The sequence below is a fragment of the Salvelinus alpinus genome, chromosome 34 (assembly GCF_045679555.1).
Source record: "Salvelinus alpinus chromosome 34, SLU_Salpinus.1, whole genome shotgun sequence".
Taxonomy (NCBI): Eukaryota; Metazoa; Chordata; class Actinopteri; order Salmoniformes; family Salmonidae; genus Salvelinus; species Salvelinus alpinus.
In genome coordinates, this window is record NC_092119.1 from 19,809,718 (window position 1) to 19,833,030 (window position 23,313).

Below are 23,313 nucleotides of genomic sequence, written 5' to 3' on the forward strand. Positions count from 1 at the left end.
AGTAGAGCCTGGACCATACATACAGTAGAGCCTGGACCATACATACAGTAGAGCCTGGACCATACATACAGTAGAGCCTGGACCATACATACAGTAGAGCCTGGACCATACATATAGTACAGTAGAGCCGTGACAATACATATAGTACAGTAGAGCCTGGACCATACATACAGTAGAGCCTGGACCATACATACAGTAGAGCCTGGACCATACATACAGTAGAGCCTGGACCATACATACAGTAGAGCCTGGACCATACAGTACAGTAGAGCCTGGACCATACATACAGTAGAGCCTGGACCATACATACAGTAGAGCCTGGACCATACATACAGTAGAGCCTGGACCATACATACAGTAGAGTCTGGACCATACATACAGTAGAGCCTGGACCATACATACAGTAGAGCCTGGACCATACATACAGTAGAGCCTGGACCATACATACAGCAGAGCCTGGACCATACATACAGTAGAGCCTGGACCATACATACAGTAGAGCCTGGACCATACATACAGTAGAGTCTGGACCATACATACAGTAGAGCCTGGACCATACATACAGTAGAGCCTGGACCATACATACAGTAGAGCCTGGACCATACATACAGTAGAGCCTGGACCAAACATACAGTAGAGCCTGGACCATACATACAGTAGAGCCTGGACCATACATACAGTAGAGCCTGGACCATACATACAGTAGAGCCTGGACCAAACATACAGTAGAGCCTGGACCATACATACAGTAGAGCCTGGACCAAACATACAGTAGAGCCTGGACCATACATACAGTAGAGCCTGGACCATACATACAGTAGAGCCTGGACCATACATACAGTAGAGCCTGGTCCAAACATACAGTAGAGCCTGGACCATACATACAGTAGAGCCTGGACCATACATACAGTAGAGCCTGGACCATACATACAGTAGAGCCTGGACCATACATACAGTAGAGCCTGGACCATACATACAGTAGAGCCTGGACCATACATACAGTAGAGTCTGGACCATACATACAGTAGAGCCTGGACCATACATACAGTAGAGCCTGGACCATACATACAGTAGAGCCTGGACCATACATACAGTAGAGCCTGGACCATACATACAGTAGAGCCTGGACCATACATACAGTAGAGCATGGACCATACATACAGTAGAGCCTGGACCATACAGTAGAGCCTGGACCATACATACAGTAGAGCCTGGACCATACATACAGTAGAGCCTGGACCATACATACAGTAGAACCTGGACCATACATACAGTAGAGTCTGGACCATACATACAGTAGAGCCTGGACCATACATATAGTAGAGCCTGGACCATAAATACAGTACAGTAGAGCCTGGACATAAATACTGTACATTAGAGCCTGGACCATACATACAGTAGAGCCTGGACCATACAGTACAGTAGAGCCTGGACCATACATACAGTAGAGCCTGGACCATACATACAGTAGAGCCTGGACCAAACATACAGTAGAGCCTGGACCAAACATACAGTAGAGCCTGGACCATACATACAGTAGAGCCTGGACCATACATACAGTAGAGCCTGGACCATACAGTACAGTAGAGCCTGGACCATAAATACAGTAGAGCCTGGACCATACAGTAGAGCCTGGACCATACATACAGTAGAGCCTGGACCATACATACAGTAGAGCCTGGACCATACATACAGTAGAACCTGGACCATACATACAGTAGAGTCTGGACCATACATACAGTAGAGTCTGGACCATACATACAGTAGAGCCTGGACCATACATACAGTAGAGCCTGGACCATACATACAGTAGAGCATGGACCATACATACAGTAGAGCCTGGACCACACATACAGTAGAGCCTGGACCATACATACAGTAGAGCCTGGACCATACATACAGTAGAGCCTGGACCAAACATACAGTAGAGCCTGGACCATACATACAGTAGAGCCTGGACCATACATACAGTAGAGCCTGGACCATACATACAGTACAGTAGAGCCTGGACCATACATACAGTACAGTAGAGCCTGGACCATACATACAGTACAGTAGAGCCTGGCCCATACATATAGTACAGTAGAGCCTAGCCCATACATACAGTAGAGCCTGGACCATACATACAGTAGAGCCTGGACCATACATACAGTAGAGCCTGGACCATACATACAGTAGAGCCTGGACAATACAGTAGAGCCTGGACCATACATATAGTACAGTAGAGCCTTGACAATACATATAGTACAGTAGAGCCTGGACCATACATACAGTAGAGCCTGGACCATACATACAGTAGAGCCTGGACCATACATACAGTAGAGCCTGGACCATACAGTACAGTAGAGCCTGGACCATACATACAGTAGAGCCTGGACCATACATACAGTAGAGCATGGACCATACATACAGTAGAGCCTGGACCATAGTTACAGTAGAGCCTGGACCATAGATACAGTAGAGCCTGGACCATACATACAGTAGAGCCTGGACCATACATACAGTAGAGCCTGGACCATACATACAGTAGAGCCTGGACCATACATACAGTAGAGCCTGGACCATACATACAGTAGAGCCTGGACCAAACATACAGTAGAGCCTGGACCATACATACAGTAGAGCCTGGACCAAACATACAGTAGAGCCTGGACCATACATACAGTAGAGCCTGGACCAAACATACAGTAGAGCCTGGACCATACATACAGTAGAGCCTGGACCAAACATACAGTAGAGCCTGGACCATACATACAGTAGAGCCTGGTCCAAACATACAGTAGAGCCTGGACCATACATACAGTAGAGCCTGGACCATACATACAGTAGAGCCTGGACCATACATACAGTAGAGCATGGACCATACATACAGTAGAGCATGGACCATACATACAGTAGAGCATGGACCATACATACAGTAGAGCCTGGACCATACAGTAGAGCCTGGAACATACATACAGTAGAGCCTGGACCATACATACAGTAGAGCCTGGACCATACATACAGTAGAGCCTGGACCATACAGTAGAGCCTGGACCATACATACAGTAGAGCCTGGACCATACATACAGTAGAGCCTGGACCATACATACAGTAGAGCCTGGACCATACAGTAGAGCCTGGACCATACATACAGTAGAGCCTGGACCATACATACAGTAGAGCCTGGACCATACATACAGTAGAGCCTGGACCATACATACAGTAGAGCCTGGACCATACATACAGTAGAGCCTGGACCATACATACAGTAGAGCCTGGACCATACATACAGTAGAGCCTGGACCATACATACAGTAGAGCCTGGACCATACATACAGTAGAGTCTGGACCATACATACAGTAGAGCCTGGACCATACATACAGTAGAGCCTGGACCATACATACAGTAGAGCCTGGACCATACATACAGTAGAGCCTGGACCATACATACAGTAGAGCCTGGACCATACATACAGTAGAGCCTGGACCATACATACAGCAGAGCCTGGACCATACATACAGTAGAGCCTGGACCATACATACAGTAGAGCCTGGACCATACATACAGTAGTCTGGACCATACATACAGTAGAGCCTGGACCATACATACAGTAGAGCCTGGACCATACATACAGTAGAGCCTGGACCATACATACAGTAGAGCCTGGACCATACATACAGTAGAGCCTGGACCATACATACAGTAGAGCATGGACCATACATACAGTAGAGCATGGACCATACATACAGTAGAGCCTGGACCATACATACAGTAGAGTCTGGACCATACATACAGTAGAGTCTGGACCATACATACAGTAGAGCCTGGACCATACATACAGTAGAGCCTGGACCATACATACAGTAGAGCATGGACCATACATACAGTAGAGCCTGGACCACACATACAGTAGAGCCTGGACCATACATACAGTAGAGCCTGGACCATACATACAGTAGAGCCTGGACCAAACATACAGTAGAGCCTGGACCAAACATACAGTAGAGCCTGGACCATACATACAGTAGAGCCTGGACCATACATACAGTAGAGCCTGGACCAGACATACAGTAGAGCCTGGACCAAACATACAGTAGAGCCTGGACCATACATACAGTAGAGCCTGGACCAAACATACAGTAGAGCCTGGACCATACATACAGTAGAGCCTGGACCAAACATACAGTAGAGCCTGGACCATACATACAGTAGAGCCTGGACCAAACATACAGTAGAGCCTGGACCATACATACAGTAGAGCCTGGTCCAAACATACAGTAGAGCCTGGACCATACATACAGTAGAGCCTGGACCATACATACAGTAGAGCCTGGACCATACATACAGTAGAGCATGGACCATACATACAGTAGAGCCTGGACCATACATACAGTAGAGCCTGGACCATACATACAGTAGAGCCTGGACCATACAGTAGAGCCTGGAACATACATACAGTAGAGCCTGGACCATACATACAGTAGAGCCTGGACCATACATACAGTAGAGCCTGGACCATACATACAGTAGAGCCTGGACCATACAGTAGAGCCTGGACCATACATACAGTAGAGCCTGGACCATACATACAGTAGAGCCTGGACCATACATACAGTAGAGCCTGGACCATACAGTAGAGCCTGGACCATACATACAGTAGAGCCTGGACCATACATACAGTAGAGCCTGGACCATACATACAGTAGAGCCTGGACCATACATACAGTAGAGCCTGGACCATACATACAGTAGAGCCTGGACCATACATACAGTAGAGCCTGGACCATACATACAGTAGAGCCTGGACCATACATACAGTAGAGCCTGGACCATACATACAGTAGAGCCTGGACCATACATACAGTAGAGCCTGGACCATACATACAGTAGAGCCTGGACCATACATACAGTAGAGCCTGGACCATACATACAGTAGAGCCTGGACCATACATACAGTAGAGCCTGGACCATACATACAGCAGAGCCTGGACCATACATACAGTAGAGCCTGGACCATACATACAGTAGAGCCTGGACCATACATACAGTAGTCTGGACCATACATACAGTAGAGCCTGGACCATACATACAGTAGAGCCTGGACCATACATACAGTAGAGCCTGGACCATACATACAGTAGAGCCTGGACCATACATACAGTAGAGCCTGGACCATACATACAGTAGAGCATGGACCATACATACAGTAGAGCCTGGACCATAGATACAGTAGAGCCTGGACCATAGATACAGTAGAGCCTGGACCATAGATACAGTAGAGCCTGGACCATACATACAGTAGAGCCTTGACCATACATACAGTAGAGCCTGGACCATACATACAGTAGAGCCTGGACCATACATACAGTAGAGCCTGGACCATACATACAGTAGAGCCTGGACCATACATACAGTAGAGCCTGGACCATACATACAGCAGAGCATGGACCATACATACAGTAGAGCCTGGACCAAACATACAGTAGAGCCTGGACCATACATACAGTAGAGCCTGGACCATACATACAGTAGAGCCTGGACCAAACATACAGTAGAGCCTGGACCATACATACAGTAGAGCCTGGACCAAACATACAGTAGAGCCTGGACCAAACATACAGTAGAGCCTGGACCATACATACAGTAGAGCCTGGACCAAACATACAGTAGAGCCTGGACCATACATACAGTAGAGCCTGGACCAAACATACAGTAGAGCCTGGACCATACATACAGTAGAGCATGGACCATACATACAGTAGAGCATGGACCATACATACAGTAGAGCCTGGACCATACAGTAGAGCCTGGACCATACATACAGTAGAGCCTGGACCATACATACAGTAGAGCCTGGACCATACATACAGTAGAACCTGGACCATACATACAGTAGAGTCTGGACCATACATACAGTAGAGTCTGGACCATACATACAGTAGAGCCTGGACCATACATACAGTAGAGCCTGGACCATACATACAGTAGAGCATGGACCATACATACAGTAGAGCCTGGACCACACATACAGTAGAGCCTGGACCATACATACAGTAGAGCCTGGACCATACATACAGTAGAGCCTGGACCAAACATACAGTAGAGCCTGGACCAAACATACAGTAGAGCCTGGACCATACATACAGTAGAGCCTGGACCATACATACAGTAGAGCCTGGACCATACATACAGTAGAGCCTGGACCAAACATACAGTAGAGCCTGGACCAAACATACAGTAGAGCCTGGACCATACATACAGTAGAGCCTGGACCAAACATACAGTAGAGCCTGGACCATACATACAGTAGAGCCTGGACCAAACATACAGTAGAGCCTGGACCATACATACAGTAGAGCCTGGTCCAAACATACAGTAGAGCCTGGACCATACATACAGTAGAGCCTGGACCATACATACAGTAGAGCCTGGACCATACATACAGTAGAGCATGGACCATACATACAGTAGAGCATGGACCATACAGTAGAACCTGGACCATACATACAGTAGAGCCTGGAACATACATACAGTAGAGCCTGGACCATACATACAGTAGAGCCTGGACCATACATACAGTAGAGCCTGGACCATACATACAGTAGAGCCTGGACCATACATACAGTAGAGCCTGGACCATACATACAGTAGAGCCTGGACCATACATACAGTAGAGCCTGGACCATACATACAGTAGAGCCTGGACCATACAGTAGAGCCTGGACCATACATACAGTAGAGCCTGGACCATACATACAGTAGAGCCTGGACCATACATACAGTAGAGCCTGGACCATACATACAGTAGAGCCTGGACCATACATACAGTACAGTAGAGCCTGGACCATACATACAGTAGAGTCTGGACCATACATACAGTATAGCCTGGACCATACATACAGTAGAGCCTGGACCATACATACAGTAGAGTCTGGACCATACATACAGTAGAGTCTGGACCATACATACAGTAGAGCCTGGACCATACATACAGTAGAGCCTGGACCATACATACAGTAGAGCCTGGACCATACATACAGTAGAGCCTGGACCATACATACAGTAGAGCATGGACCATACATACAGTAGAGCATGGACCATACATACAGTAGAGCCTGGACCATACAGTAGAGCCTGGACCATACATACAGTAGAGCCTGGACCATACATACAGTAGAACCTGGACCATACATACAGTAGAGTCTGGACCATACATACAGTAGAGTCTGGACCATACATACAGTAGAGCCTGGACCATACATACAGTAGAGCCTGGACCATACATACAGTAGAGCATGGACCATACATACAGTAGAGCCTGGACCACACATACAGTAGAGCGTGGACCATACATACAGTAGAGCCTGGACCATACATACAGTAGAGCCTGGACCAAACATACAGTAGAGCCTGGACCAAACATACAGTAGAGCCTGGACCATACATACAGTAGAGCCTGGACCAAACATACAGTAGAGCCTGGACCAAACATACAGTAGAGCCTGGACCATACATACAGTAGAGCCTGGACCAAACATACAGTAGAGCCTGAACCATACATACAGTAGAGCCTGGACCAAACATACAGTAGAGCCTGGACCATACATACAGTAGAGCCTGGACCAAACATACAGTAGAGCCTGGACCATACATACAGTAGAGCCTGGTCCAAACATACAGTAGAGCCTGGACCAAACATACAGTAGAGCCTGGACCATACATACAGTAGAGCCTGGTCCAAACATACAGTAGAGCCTGGACCATACATACAGTAGAGCCTGGACCATACATACAGTAGAGCCTGGACCATACATACAGTAGAACATGGACCATACATACAGTAGAGCCTGGACCATACAGTAGAGCCTGGACCATACAGTAGAGCCTGGACCATACATACAGTAGAGCCTGGACCATACATACAGTAGAGCCTGGACCATACATACAGTAGAGCCTGGACCATACATACAGTAGAGCCTGGACCATACATACAGTAGAGCCTGGACCATACATACAGTAGAGCCTGGACCATACAGTAGAGCCTGGACCATACATACAGTAGAGCCTGGACCATACATACAGTAGAGCCTGGACCATACATACAGTAGAGCCTGGACCATACAGTAGAGCCTGGACCATACATACAGTAGAGCCTGGACCATACATACAGTAGAGCCTGGACCATACATACAGTAGAGCCTGGACCATACATACAGTAGAGCCTGGACCATACATACAGTAGAGCCTGGACCATACATACAGTAGAGCCTGGACCATACATACAGTAGAGCCTGGACCATACATACAGTAGAGTCTGGACCATACATACAGTAGAGCCTGGACCATACATACAGTAGAGCCTGGACCATACATACAGTAGAGCCTGGACCATACATACAGTAGAGCCTGGACCATACATACAGTAGAGCCTGGACCATACATACAGCAGAGCCTGGACCATACATACAGTAGAGCCTGGACCATACATACAGTAGAGCCTGGACCATACATACAGTAGAGTCTGGACCATACATACAGTAGAGCCTGGACCATACATACAGTAGAGCCTGGACCATACATACAGTAGAGCCTGGACCATACATACAGTAGAGCCTGGACCATATATACAGTAGAGCCTGGACCATACATACAGTAGAGCCTGGACCATACATACAGTAGAGTCTGGACCATACATACAGTAGAGCCTGGACCATACATACAGTAGAGCGTGGACCATACATACAGTAGAGCCTGGACCATACATACAGTAGAGCCTGGACCATACATACAGTAGAGCCTGGACCATACATACAGTAGAGCCTGGACCAAACATACAGTAGAGCCTGGACCATACATACAGTAGAGCCTGGACCAAACATACAGTAGAGCCTGGACCATACATACAGTAGAGCCTGGACCATACATACAGTAGAGCCTGGACCATACATACAGTAGAGCCTGGTCCAAACATACAGTAGAGCCTGGACCATACATACAGTAGAGCCTGGACCATACATACAGTAGAGCGTGGACCATACATACAGTAGAGCCTGGACCATACAGTAGAGCCTGGACCATACATACAGTAGAGCCTGGACCATACATACAGTAGAGCCTGGACCATACATACAGTAGAGCCTGGACCATACATACAGTAGAGCCTGGACCATACATACAGTAGAGCCTGGACCATACATACAGTAGAGTCTGGACCATACATACAGTAGAGCCTCGACCATACATACAGTAGAGCGTGGACCATACATACAGTAGAGCCTGGACCATACAGTAGAGCCTGGACCATACATACAGTAGAGCCTGGACCATACATACAGTAGAGTCTGGACCATACATACAGTAGAGCCTGGACCATACATACAGTAGAGCGTGGACCATACATACAGTAGAGCCTGGACCATACATACAGTAGAGCCTGGACCATACATACAGTAGAGCCTGGACCATACATACAGTAGAGCCTGGACCAAACATACAGTAGAGCCTGGACCATACATACAGTAGAGCCTGGACCAAACATACAGTAGAGCCTGGACCATACATACAGTAGAGCCTGGACCATACATACAGTAGAGCCTGGACCATACATACAGTAGAGCCTGGTCCAAACATACAGTAGAGCCTGGACCATACATACAGTAGAGCCTGGACCATACATACAGTAGAGCGTGGACCATACATACAGTAGAGCCTGGACCATACAGTAGAGCCTGGACCATACATACAGTAGAGCCTGGACCATACATACAGTAGAGCCTGGACCATACATACAGTAGAGCCTGGACCATACATACAGTAGAGCCTGGACCATACATACAGTAGAGCCTGGACCATACATACAGTAGAGTCTGGACCATACATACAGTAGAGCCTGGACCATACATACAGTAGAGCGTGGACCATACATACAGTAGAGCCTGGACCATACAGTAGAGCCTGGACCATACATACAGTAGAGCCTGGACCATACATACAGTAGAGCCTGGACCATACATACAGTAGAGCCTGGACCATACATACAGTAGAGCCTGGACCATACATACAGTAGACAATTAAAATAATAATACCTCTCAGGTATGTGGACTCCCATCCGGAACATCTCCTGCTGGAACATGTCCTTGTTGTTGCACAGAGTGCATCTGAAGAAGAACATGCCAGCACTATGAGCCTGGTTCTGGAGGAATACATAGGAAATAAATAAGAGAATGCATGTAGTCACTTACAAGCCTTCATAAACTCTTTATACGGCCATCATAGATGCTTCACAAAGCCCATATATGCAAATGTAATGCCATATAGAGGGTGAAATAAGGGTTATGCACATTGCAAGGAACTGTTACAACACCTTTTATATAGTATGAAAAATAATTTATTCCCACATTCACCCAAGAGGGCCATTGCTAGTCTGGGATGTAGCTACCTGCACACAGTCTCTGTGAAACCAGCTGCCATGGCAGGCAGGACACTTGAGAACGGAGTAGGAGAGGACAGGCTCTATGGGGTCCAGACACACTGAGCAGGACATCGGCTCACTGACACAAGCCGACACTGGCCAGGACTGGGTGGGACTGTGATCCTTACAGTAGGACCTGGGGGAATACAATCAGAGACACACCACGGTATAAAGCATGGCTTGTTGTTAATGTTTCTGAGAGATAAGAGTACTTCAACCAACTAAAAGTAGAGGCGTAGCCAAAGACTCAATCGTGGACACTCTTAATGACAGATGTGGCTGCTTCGCATGATGTATTGTTGTCTCTATCTTCTTGCCCTTTGTGCTGTTGTCTGTGCCCAATAATGTGTGTACCATGTTTTGTGCTGCTACCATGTTGTGCTGCTGCCATGCTGTGTTGCTACCATGTTGTTGTCAAGTTGTGTTGCTACCATGCTTTGTTGTCATGTGTTGCTGCCATGCTATGTTGTTGTCTTAGGTCTCGCTTTATGCAGTGTCGTGGTGTATCTCTTGTCATGATGTGTGTTTTGTCCTATATTTTTATTAAATTCCCAGCACCCGTTGCCGCAGGAGGCCTTTTGTTAGACCGTCATTGTAAATAATATTTTTTTCTTAACTGACTTACCTAGTTAAAGATTAAATTAAAAACAAAAATAAAGTTCACAAGGAGAAAATAGGCACAGCTGTCATTTCATTCTGATGAAGGCCAATATGACTTTACTGTTTTTGAATGAACGATATATTTCTAATCTCTAAAACAAGAGCTGAGCCTAATTATCTCCTGTTACTACGTTTGCCATGGCTGCTGTCTATGATGTTTAGAATCTCTAGACACAACACATACTAGAGCTGGGCAATATGGATAAAAAGTAATATCGTAATAAATGTAACTATTTTACTAGATAATAATAACTTTCCATTAGTGGCAGGGCTCTATATGTTTTTTTTTTCAGTGCCAAGTTAGACACCTGAGATGGGAGCCTACTATTCAAACAGAAAGCTATTTCATCTAACATATCCAGGGAATGCATGATTGATATTTTGATATGCAGCCTGTCAAAATAGGATCCAGAATTATCACATTTATGTTAGGCTCTTCAGAGAATTTGCCGACATCTCTGTGTATATTGGCCTGTAGACTATATTATTCACCAACTGAGAAAATGGCAACGCAAAGACAGCTAGATTGCTAACTCTAAATATGATATTGTTGCTAGATAGCCATGTAGGCTAATTGATTAATCTATCAGTAAATCAGTACTTTCCAGCACTATTCCTAGGCTATTGATGTAGGCCTATTCACTGCAAATGGCTCGCTCAGCTTCGCGGTCGCATCAAAACCATACTACGGCCTACTCTGGTTGTAAAGTGTCGTCGTCATGAACTCAATATTAAGAGCTGAGAATAGAGTATACAGTCACAGAAAGTTATGACTCTCCTCTCTGTTACTAGAACAACAGTAGTTGCTTTGAAAACTGCATTTCTCCCGCAATTCAATTTTAAGCAGGAGCGCACAGTGCGGAAAGGGAGTGAGAGTCAGCAGTCGACAGCGAAACCGGGATAGGTACACACTTTCATAGCAGGAATCAACATAATGCATAGGCTATTATTGTTGACCAAATAATGTTTTTAGAACAATCTACAATAATGTTGTGTAGCAAAATTACCGACATATGCAGAATTCTTCGGTAAGAGGAAGGCAATGTCGGTGTTGATCATTTTCGGATTATGTCCCAGCTCTAATACATACTGGTGATATATAATCATCGTCACTTACGGAAATAAATCTGTGAATTGAAAGATGAATTGGTGTTGTTTGCCACATGGAAAATGGACCTTTTTCTGGCAGCTTTTGATGTAGCACCCAACTGAAGCACCATTCTTCTTGCAGACTGCACATTTCTAAACACAGGGTACACAGAAAGCAAAAAAGTACATTTAGGACATGATGTTTTTGAACAAGAATCCAAGCAACCAGAAACGATTGAAGGCAACATCTAAAATATGTACTCTATACGTTTTGTGATAAAAGTGCTGCTTAGGCTTAGAGTGGACAAAGACTCTAGGATTAGGGTAATCCTAATACAACCATCATACATCATACTAAATAACTTGTATGGACGGCACTACTGTTGGTGCTGAGTGAGCCTATCAGCCTTAGTCTCTCAGCAGGTGAGAAAAGTTTCTGCTCGGTGAGTGATCAAGCTCCTGACCTCTACCTGGTGTGTCAAGCCACTCTGCATAAACTCTCCTCTACCGAAACAGTTTAGGCCATGTTGGCCATGGCAAGCACAGAATTAAATAGAACATATTGTGCATGTTTTATACTATATCTCCACGGTGACAAGCATCAATCAAAGTGCCTGCTGAGCTGAAGAGGTTGAATGGTACCTAGACCAAGATGTACTCTTAAAGGAGCCTAACGTTACCGTACTACATATTACAAAGGCTCCGCCGTAGGTGGCAGGGGCTACAGTTCATTAAGGATTACAAAGACCTGGCCGTGGTCTGCCCAACGATGCCTCTCTACCACATGAACTCAATAGATTTTATGCACACTTCGACAATAACAACATCGTGCTGGTTGTGAGGGCTGCCACCAACCCAGAGGATTGGGTGATCTCGCTCTCCGAGGCTGACGTGAGTAAGGTCTTTAACCAGGTCAACACCTGCTAGGCTGCGGGGCCCGACAGTATTCCAGGGCATGCGCAGAACAGCTGGCTTAATGCCACAATGACTACCGCCCTGTAGCGCTCACATCTGTAATCATGAAGTGCTTTGAGAGGCTGGTTATGGCACACATCAACTCCATCATCCCAGACACCCTAGACCCACTCCAATTTGTATACCGCCCCAACAGATCCACAGACGACGCAATCTCAATTGCTCCCCCACTGCCCTCACCCACCTACAGAATGCTGTTAATTGACTACACCTCAGCGTTCAACACCATTGTCCCCTCCAAACTCATCACCCACAGGGGTGTGTGCTTAGTCCCCTCTTGTACTCCCCGTTCACCAACAACTGCGTGTCCTGGGCTCCTGAACAGCTTCTATCACTGTCTCTACGCACTCAAAGGGCCATACACACTCAAGCACACTGACACTCCAAAACACACAAAGATTCACTCCATCATTTGCTCACAAACACATAATATGCACATACATTTATACTACCTCTACCCTCACATACAATAATTATATACGCTGCTGCAACTTTGTTTATCATATACAGTGCCTTGTAAAAGTATTCACCCCCCTTGGCGTTTTTCCTATTTTGTTGTATTACAACCTGTAATTTAAATTTTTATTTGGATTTCATGTAATGGACATACACAAACTAGTCCAAATTGGCGAAGTGAAATGAAAAAAATAACTTATTTCAAAAAATGTAAAACTGAAAAGTGCTACGTGCATATGTATTCCCCCTTTGCTATGAAGCCCCTAAATAAGATCTGGTGCAACCAATTACCTTCAGAAGTCACATAATTAGTTAAATAAAGTCCAGCTGTGTGCAATCTAAGTGTCACATGATCTGTCACATGATCTCAGAATATATACACCTGTTCTGAAAGGCTCCAGAGTCTGCAACACCACTAAGCAAGGGGCACCACCACCTTTTCATCGGCAGGGACTGGGAAACTGGTCAGAATTGAAGGAATGATGGATGGCGCTAAATACAGGGAAATTCTTGAGGGAAACCCGTTTCAGTCTTCCAGAGATTTGAGACTGGGACAGAGGTTCACATTCCAGCAGGACAATGACCCTAAGCATACTACTAAAGCAACACTCAAATGGTTTAAGGGGAAACATTTAAATGTCTTTGAATGGCTTAGTCAAAGCCCAGACCTCAATCCAATTGAGAATATGTGGTGTGACTTAAAGATTGCTGTACACCAGCAAAACCCATCTAACTTGAAGGAGCTGGAGCAGTTTTGCCTTGAAGAATGGGCAAAAATCCCAGTGGCTAAACGTGCCAAGCTTATAGAGACATACCACAAGAGACTTGCAGCTGTAATTGCTGCAAAAGGTGGCTCTACAAAGTATTGACTATGGGGGGGAGTTATGCATGCTCAAGTTTTCAGTTTTTTTGTCTTATTTCTTGTTTGTTTCACAATAAAAACATTTTGCATCTTCAAAGTGGTAGGCATGTTGTGTAAATCAAATGATACAAACCCCCAAAAAATCTATTTTACTTCCAGGTTGTAAGGCAACAAAATAGGAAAAATACCAAGGGGGTGAATACTTTCGCAAGCCACTGTATCCTGATGCCTAGTCACCTTACCCCTATGCATACATCATACAGTGCCTTCAGAAAGTATTCATACCCCTTGACTTTTTCCACAGAAATACCTTATTTACATAAGTATTCAGACCCTTTGCTATGCGACGCTAAATTGAGCTCAGGTGCATCATTGATCATCCTTGATGTTTATACAACTTGATATGAGTACACATGTGGTAAATTGAATTGATTTGACATAATTTGTAAAGGCACACACCTGTCTATATAAGGTCCCACAGTTGACAGTGCATGTCAGATCAAAAACCAAGCCATGAGGTCGAAGGAATAGTCCGTAGAGCTCAGAGACAGGATTGTGTCGAGACACAGATCTGGGGAAGGGTACAAAAAAATGTCTGCAGCAAGAAGTTTGGAGCCACCAAGTCTCTTCCTAGAACTGTCCGCCCGGCCAAACTGAGGGCCTTGGTCAGGAAGGTGACCAAGAACCCGATGGTCACTCTGACAGAGCTCCAGAGTTCCTCTGTGGAGATGGGAGAACCTTCCAGAAGGACAAATATCTCTGCAGCATTTCACCAATCAGGCCTTTATGGTAGAGTGGTTGGATGGAAGCCACTCTTCAGTAAAAGGCACATGACAGCCCGCTTGTAGTTTGCCAGAAGGCACCTAAAGACTCTCAGACCATGAGAAATAAGATTCTCTGGTCTGATGAAACCAAGATTGAAGACGAGAAGAAAAACAAACTGTTGGGCGGTTCTCTTCTGCACTGTTCAACCAATCCAGTAAATGTGGAGGAGGAGTTACAGAGTGTCTCCTGGTTAACACAGTGTTTTTCTAAACATACTGTACCGTCTCTGTTAACGTGTAACAGGGCTCGCTTTCCACTTCCCCTGAAAACCGAGAACATCCGGTTGTTTGGGACTCGGAAGCTGCTACAGGCACACAGACTATCCAGTCTAAGTAGTTAAGACTAATTAACGTCATTATACTGTCTATGTCCAATGCCAAACATTACGTCTGGAGGAAACCTTGCACCATCCCTACGGTGAAGCATGGTAGTGGCAGCATCATGCTGTGGGGATGTGTTCCAGTGGCAGGGACTGGGAGACTAGTCAGGATCAAGGCAAAGATGAACAGAGAAAAGTACAGAGAGATCCTTCATGAAACCCTGCTCCAGAGCACTCACGACCTCAGACTGGGGCGAAGGTTCACCTTCCAACAGGACAACGACTCTAAGCACACAGCCAAGACAACAAAGGAGTGGCTTCGGGACAAGTCTCTGAATGTTCTTGATATGCCCAGCCAGAGCCAGGACTGCAACCCAATGGAACATCTCTGGAGAGACCTGGAAATAGCTGTGCAACAATGCTCCCCATCCAACCTGACAGAGCTTGAGAAGATCTGCAGAGAAAAATGGGAGAAACTCCCCAAATGCAGGTGTACCAAGCTCGTAGCATCATACCCAAGAAGACTCGAGGCTGTAATCGCTGCCAAAGGTGCTTCAACAAAGTACTAAATAAAGGGTCTGAACACTTATGCAAATGTGATATTTCAGTTAATAAAAAAATAGCTACAATTTCTAAAAACCTGTTTTTGCTTTGTCATTATCAGCTATTGTGTGTAGATTGATGAGTAAAACAACTATTTAATACATTTTAGAAAAAGGCTGTAAGGTAACAAAATGTGGAAAAAGTCAAGGGGTATGAATACTTTCCGAAGGCACGCCTTCAAATTAGTGGATTCGGTTATTTCAACCACACCCATTGCTGGCAGGTGTATAAAACCTAGCACACAGCCATGCAATCTCTATAGACAAACATTGACAGTAGAAGGACCTTACTGAAGATTTCAGTGACTTTCAACGTGGCACCGTCATAGGATGCCACCTTTCCAAAAGGTCAGTTCGTCAAATTTCTGCCCTGCTAGAGCTGCCCCAGTCAACTGTAAGTGCTGTTATTGTGAAGTTGAAACATCTAGGACAAAAAACAGCTTAACCGCAAAGTCATAGGCCGCACAAGCACACAGAACGGGACTCCTGAGTGCTGAAGCGCGTAAAAATTGTCTGTCCTCGGTTGCAACACTCACTACCGAGTTCCAAACTGCCTCTGGAAGCAAAGTCAGCACATAAACTGTTAGTCGGGAGCTTTATGAAATGGGTTTCCATGGCCAAGCAGCCGCACATGCCAAGATAACGTTACCTGCCCGAATGCATAGTGCTAACTGTAAAGTTTGGTGGAGACAGAAAAATGGTCTGGGGCCGTTTTTCATGGTTCGGGCTAGGCCCCTTAGTTCAGTGAAGGGAAATCTTAACACTACAGCATACAGTCCAATGACATTCTAGACGATTCTGTGCTTCCAACTTTGTGGCAACAGTTTGGGGAAGGCCCTTTCCTGTTTCAGCATGACAATGCCCCAGTGCACAAATCGAGGTCCATACAGGAATGGATTTGGTCAAGATCGGTGTGGAAGAACTTGACTGGGCTGCACAGAGCCCTGACCTCAACTCCATCAAACAGCTTTGGGATGAACTAGAACGCCGACTGTGAGCCAGGCCTAATCGCCCAACATCAGTGCCATACCTCACAAATGCTCGTGGCTAAATGGAAGCAAGTCCCCGCAGCAATGTTCCAACATCTAGTGGAAAGCCTTCACAGAAGAGTGTAGGCTGTTACAGCAGAAAATGGGGGACCAACTCCATATCAATGCCTATGATTTTGGAATGAGATGTGTCCACATACGCTACATGACCAAAAGTATCTACATCAGGGATCATCAATAACCATCATAACTATGAAATAACACATATGGAATCATGTAGTAATCAAAAAAGTGTTAAACAAAACAAAATATATTTTATATTCTTCAAAGTAGCCACCCTTTGATTTTATGACAGCTTTGTACACGCTTGGCATTCTCTCAACCAGCTTCACAAGCTTTTCCAACAGTCTTGAAGGAGTTCCCACATATGCTGAGTACTTGTTGGCTGCTTTTCCTTCACTCTGCGGTCCAACTCATCCCAAGCCATCTCAATTGGATTGAGGTTGGGTGATTGTGGAGGCCAGGTCATCTGATGCAGCACTCCATCACTCTCCTTCTTGGTCAAATAGGCCTTACACAACCTGTAGGTGTGTTGGGTCATTGTCTTGTTAAAAAACAAATGATAGTCCCACCAAGCGCAAACCAGATGGGATGGCGTATCGCTGCAGAATACTGTGGTAGCCATGCTGGTTAAGTGTGCCTTGAATTCTAACTAAATCACTGACAATGTCACCAGCAAAGCACCCCCACACCTCCATGCTTCACGGTGGGAAACACACATGCATCGATAAAAAAAGTAACCTTTATTTAACTAGGCAAGTCAGTTATGAACAAATTCTTATTTACAATGACGGCCTACCGCAGCCAAACCCGGACGACGCTGGGCCAATTATGCACCGCCCTATGGGACTGCCAATCACGGCCAGATGTGATACAGCCTGGAATCAAACCAGGGACTGTAGTGACGCCTCTTGCATTGAGATGCAGTGCCTTAGACCGCTGCGCCACTCGGGATCATCCATTCACCTACTCTGCGTCTCACAAAGACACGGCGGTTGGAACCAAAAATCTCACATTTGGACTCATCAGACCAAAGGACAGATTTCCACCGGTCTAATGTCCATTGCTCGTATTATTTGGCCCAAACAAGTCTCTTCTTCTTATTGGTGTCCTTTAGTAGTGGTTTCTTTGCAGTAATTCAACCATGAAAGCCTGATTCACACAGTCTCCTCTGAACAGTTGATGTTGAGATGTGTCTGTTACTTGAACTCTGTGAAGCTTTTAATTCGGCTGCAATCTGAGGTGCAGTTAACTCTTATGAATGTATCCTCTGCAGCAGAGGTACCTCTGGGTCTTCCTTTCCTGTGGCGGTCCTCATGAGATCCAGTTTCATCATAGCGCTTGATGGTTTTTGCCACTGCACTTCAAATTAAATCAAATTTTATTGGTCACATACACATGGTTAGCAGATGTTAATGCTAGTGTAGTGAAATGCTTGTGCTTCTAGTTCCGACAGTGCAGGAATATCTAACAAGTAATCTAACAATTCCCCAACAAGTACCTAACACACACAAATCTAAAGGAGTGAATGACAATATGTACACATAAATATATGGATGAGCGATGGCCAAGCGGCATAGGCAAGGTGCAGTAGACGGTATAAAATATAGTATATACATATGATATGAGTAATGTAAGATACGTAAACAATATTAAAGTGGCATTATTTAAAGTGGCACTGTTTAAAGTGACTAGTGATCAATTTATTAAAGTGTCCAGTGATTGGGTCTCAATGTAGGCAGCAGCCTCTCTGAGTTAGTGATTGCTGTTTAGCAGTCTGATGGCCTTGCGATAGAAGCTGTTTTTCAATCTCTCGGTCCCAGCTTTGATGCATCTGTACTGACCTCGCCTTCTGGATGATAGCGGTGTGAACAGGCAGTGGCTCGGGTGGTTATTGTCCTTGATGATCTTTTTGGCCTTCCTGTGGCATCGGGTGCTGTAGGTGTCATGGAGGGCAGGTAGTTTGCCCCCAGTGATGTGTTGTGCAGACCGCATCACCCTTTGGGGAGCCTTGCGGTTGAGGGCGGTGCAGTTGTCGTACCAGGCTGTGATATAGCCCGACGGAATGCTCTCGATTGTGGATCTGTAAAAGTTTGTGAGTGTTATAGGTGACAAGCCAAATTTCTTCAGCCTCCTGAGGTTGAAGAGGCGCTGTTGCGCTTTCTTCACCCCACTGTCTGTGTGGGTGGACCATTTCAGTTTGTCTGTAATGTGTACGCCGAGGAACTTTCCACCTTCTCCACTGCTCTGCCTTCAATGTGAATAGGGGGTGCTCCCTCTACTGTTTCCTGAAGTCCACGATCATCTCCTTTGTTTTGTTGACGTTGAGTGAGAGGCTGTTTCCTGACACCACACTACGAGTGCCCTCACCTCCTCCTTGTAGGCTGTCTCATCGTTGTTGGTGATCAGGCCCACTACTGTTGTGTCGTCTGCAAACTTGATTATTGAGTTGGATGCGTGCATGGCGACACAGTCGTGGGTGAACAGGGAGTACAGGAGAGGGCTGAGCACACACCCTTGTGGGGCCCCAGTGTTAAGGGTCAGCGAAGTGGAGACGTTTTTTCCTACCTTCACCACCTGGGGGCGGCCATCAGACAGTCCAGAACCCATTGCACAGGGAGGGGTTGAGACCCAGGAACAGCATTCTTTCATTGGTATTCCTCTTGTCCAGATGGGATAGGGCAGTGTGCAGTGTGATGGCGACTGCGTCATCTGTGGACCTGTTGGTGCAGTATGCAAACTGAAGTGGGTCTAGGGTGGCCGGTAAGGTGGCGGTGATATGATCCTTGACTAGCCTTTCAAAGCATAGGACGCGGCTAGGGATACCGTCCGGGCCAGCAGCCTTGCAAGGGTTAACAAGTTTAAATATTTTACTCACGTCAGCCACTGAGAAGGAGAGGGGGTGCAATCTTTGTTAGCAAGCCGCGACAGTGACACTGTATTATCCTCAAAGTGGGCAAAGAATGTGTTTAGTTTGTCTGGAAGCAAGATGTCGGTGTCAGTGACGTGGCTGTTTTTGTCGTCCGTGATGTCCTGTCGACCCTGCCACATACGTCTCGTGTCTGAGCCGTTGAATTGCGACTCCACCTTGTCCCTGTACCGGCATTTCGCTTGTTTGATTGCCTTGCATAGGGAATAACTACACTGTTTAAATGTAGCCATATTTCCAGACCTCTTTCCATGGTTAAATGCGCTGGATCGCGCTTTCAGTTTGCGCGAATGCCGCCATTCAGCCACGGTTTCTGGTTTGGGTAGGTTTTAATAGTCAACATCTCCAATGCACTTCTTAATAAACACACTCACAGAGTCAGAGTATAAGTCAATGTTGTTCTCTGAGGCTGACCAGAACATATTCCAGTCCGCGTGATCAAAACAATCTTGAAGCGTGGCTTCCGATTGGTCAAACCAGCGTTGAATGGTTCTCGTCACTGGTACATCCTGTTTGAGTTTCTGCCTATAAGACGGAACGAGGAAGATGGATTTGCCGAAGGGAGGGCTTTTTATGCATCGCGGAAGTTAAGAGTAGCAGTGATCGAGAGGATTAGCCCTGCGAGTCGTGCAATCAATATGCTGATAGAATTTAGGTAGCCTTGTTCACAAATTTGCTTTATTAAAACCCCCAGCTACAATAAACGCAGCCTCCGGATATATGGTTTCCAGTTTACATAGAGTCCAGTGAAGTTCCTTGAGGGCCGTCTTGGTGTTCGCTTGAGGGGGAATGTACACAGCTGTGACTATAACTGACAAGATTTCTCTTGGTAGGTAAAATGGCCAGCATTTCATTGTAAGGAATTCTAGGTCGGGTGAGCAGGACTTGAGTTCCTGTATGTTGTTATGATTACACCATGCGTCGTTAATCATAAAGCACACACCCCCGTCCTTCCTCTTCCCAGAGAGGTGTTTATCTCTGTCGGCGCGATGCATGGAGAAGCCCGGTGGCTGAACCGATTCTGACAACATATCCCGAGAGAGCCATGTTTCTGTGAAACAGAGAATGTTATACTTGAAGAAACTTTCAAAGTTCTTGACTTTTTCCAGATTGACTGACCTTCATGTCGTAAAGTAATGATGAGACTGTCATTTCTTTTTGCTTATTTGAGCTGTTCTTGCAATAATATGGACTCTGTCTTTTACGGGTTATCTTCTGTATACCACCCCTACCTTTGTTATTTAATAGTTTTGATGTTTTCACTATGATTCTACAACGTAGAAAATAGTACAAATAAAAATAAAAACCCTTGAATGAGTAGGTGTGTCCAAACTTTTGACTGGTACTGTATATTTGCCTTGCTCAGAAAACTTGTGCCAAATAAAATCAAATGCGGGCCGCCAGTTGGGGAACCCTGATCTACAGCTATCACTCCAGTATCCCTGCACATTGTAGATATGGTACTGGAACTGACTGACCCTATTTATAGTATTCTTACTTACTTTCTCGTATTCTTCTTATTTCTAGTTCTTGTGTTTTTGATCTAACTTATGTTATTTGTTGCATTACATTGTTATTGACTATTGCATTGTTGGGTTTTGAGCTTGCAAGAAAGGCATTTCACTGCACTTGTGCATGTGACATTAAAACTTGAAACTATGTGTTATTTTCAGAGGTAGACTCTTGAGTCATAATCAAGGGCTAAATGGTACCTTGCCTATAATGAAAGTAGGATAAATAAATACGCCCTCAATATGAATGAACACACTGACTTACTAGTCTGGAGGATCTGCGGACCTCCTGTTTAATATCATCCACCAAGAAGCCATAGATCCCTTCGTTTTCCTCTCCACGCTGATACACGCCGCTTGACATCAGCTGGAATATAAAAACATCTGAATAGGATTGCAAAATTCCGGGAACTTTCAATAAATTCCCTGGTTTTCCGGAAATCCCGGTTGGAGGACTGCCGGAATCAGGAGGGAATAAGCAGAAAATCCGGAGTCCTCTAACCAACATTTCTAGAAAACCAGGGAATTTAAGTTGCCACCTTTCATCTGACATTGTAAACATTCTGTACATTTAAGGTGTCTTCAGTCAGCAACTGAATGATAAAACAAATAGATTATTACTGTTTGAGCAAATAGTATTCCGCAATGACAAGATATTTTGGTTTAAGCTAGGCCATAATTCATGAACAATGAGTAATTCTAACACACACACTCTCTCTCTCTCTTACCAGGCAAAAGTAGTGCACAGTGAGTTCCTGTGACTTAAGTGTGATCTTCTCGCCATATTTGTCTGGACAATTCTCACTGCATTTACAAAGTGCACAACCTTAAAATAGAGAGAAGACATTTCAAGTTCAATGTAAATAAACAAGTACCTTAACTTTCGGGTAGGGTGGTTTGATCATGTGTGTTCTCACCATTGTCATCAAAGTCAAAGTGTTGAAAAAAAGTGATAAAATGTTATACTACAACAACATAGTGGCCTTCATACTGATTACTCACAGTCTATTAAGTATTCCTGATCGGATCTCCGAATCCTCCTCTTCATTTTCAATAGTAAGAGGACCTTGATTCTTCACATGAAAATTGCCTGAAAAATAAATGTCATAGCTGTATCAGCAAACTTTCAAGATACCAGACGGTGTCTGATACATGTCAAATACTGGAGCTGTGCTTAACTTATGCTAGTTTGCCTTGTAGAATGGAACCAATGGAATAGTCCCAAAAGTTCAAACTCCAAGTTGAATTGAGCACACCTCAAATACCTTACTGTTGCATGGAATGTCATACATTGGGCACTACAGATAATTATAGCTATTTGCATGTGAAACTGTCTGGGAATACATTGGCTCCATTGTTTACTTTATGCAGGTGGGCCAGGACCCACTCTCCGGGTATGTTAACTCTGGTCCATGCACATGTCGGATGAGCATGCAGCGAGAAGGGTGTAACTGCAACCCGCAATTCTGGGCGTTCAACCCCTCCTTTTATAGGTCCAGTAACCTAGATCCGGTAATGCACCATAACGTTGGATGCCAACCGCCGATAAACCCCACAAGGAGGGGGGGGGGGGTTGTCATGC

General features: G+C 45.2%; 1 protein-coding gene across 1 annotated transcript in view; it reads right to left on the bottom strand.

Annotated features, from left to right (window-relative positions):
- Nucleotides 1-23,313, bottom strand: part of LOC139563689 (G2/M phase-specific E3 ubiquitin-protein ligase-like) — a 58,640-nt gene that overhangs the window by 34,592 nt on the left and 735 nt on the right. The window contains exons 2-7 of the mRNA XM_071382549.1: nt 22,734-22,821; nt 22,460-22,557; nt 21,997-22,098; nt 12,232-12,356; nt 10,422-10,590; nt 10,069-10,175 (exon numbers count right to left, since the gene is read on the bottom strand). Of these exons, the coding sequence (XP_071238650.1) occupies nt 10,069-10,175; nt 10,422-10,590; nt 12,232-12,356; nt 21,997-22,098; nt 22,460-22,557; nt 22,734-22,779 (647 nt within the window). The 5' untranslated portion in view covers nt 22,780-22,821. The remainder of the gene's footprint in view (nt 1-10,068; nt 10,176-10,421; nt 10,591-12,231; nt 12,357-21,996; nt 22,099-22,459; nt 22,558-22,733; nt 22,822-23,313) is intronic.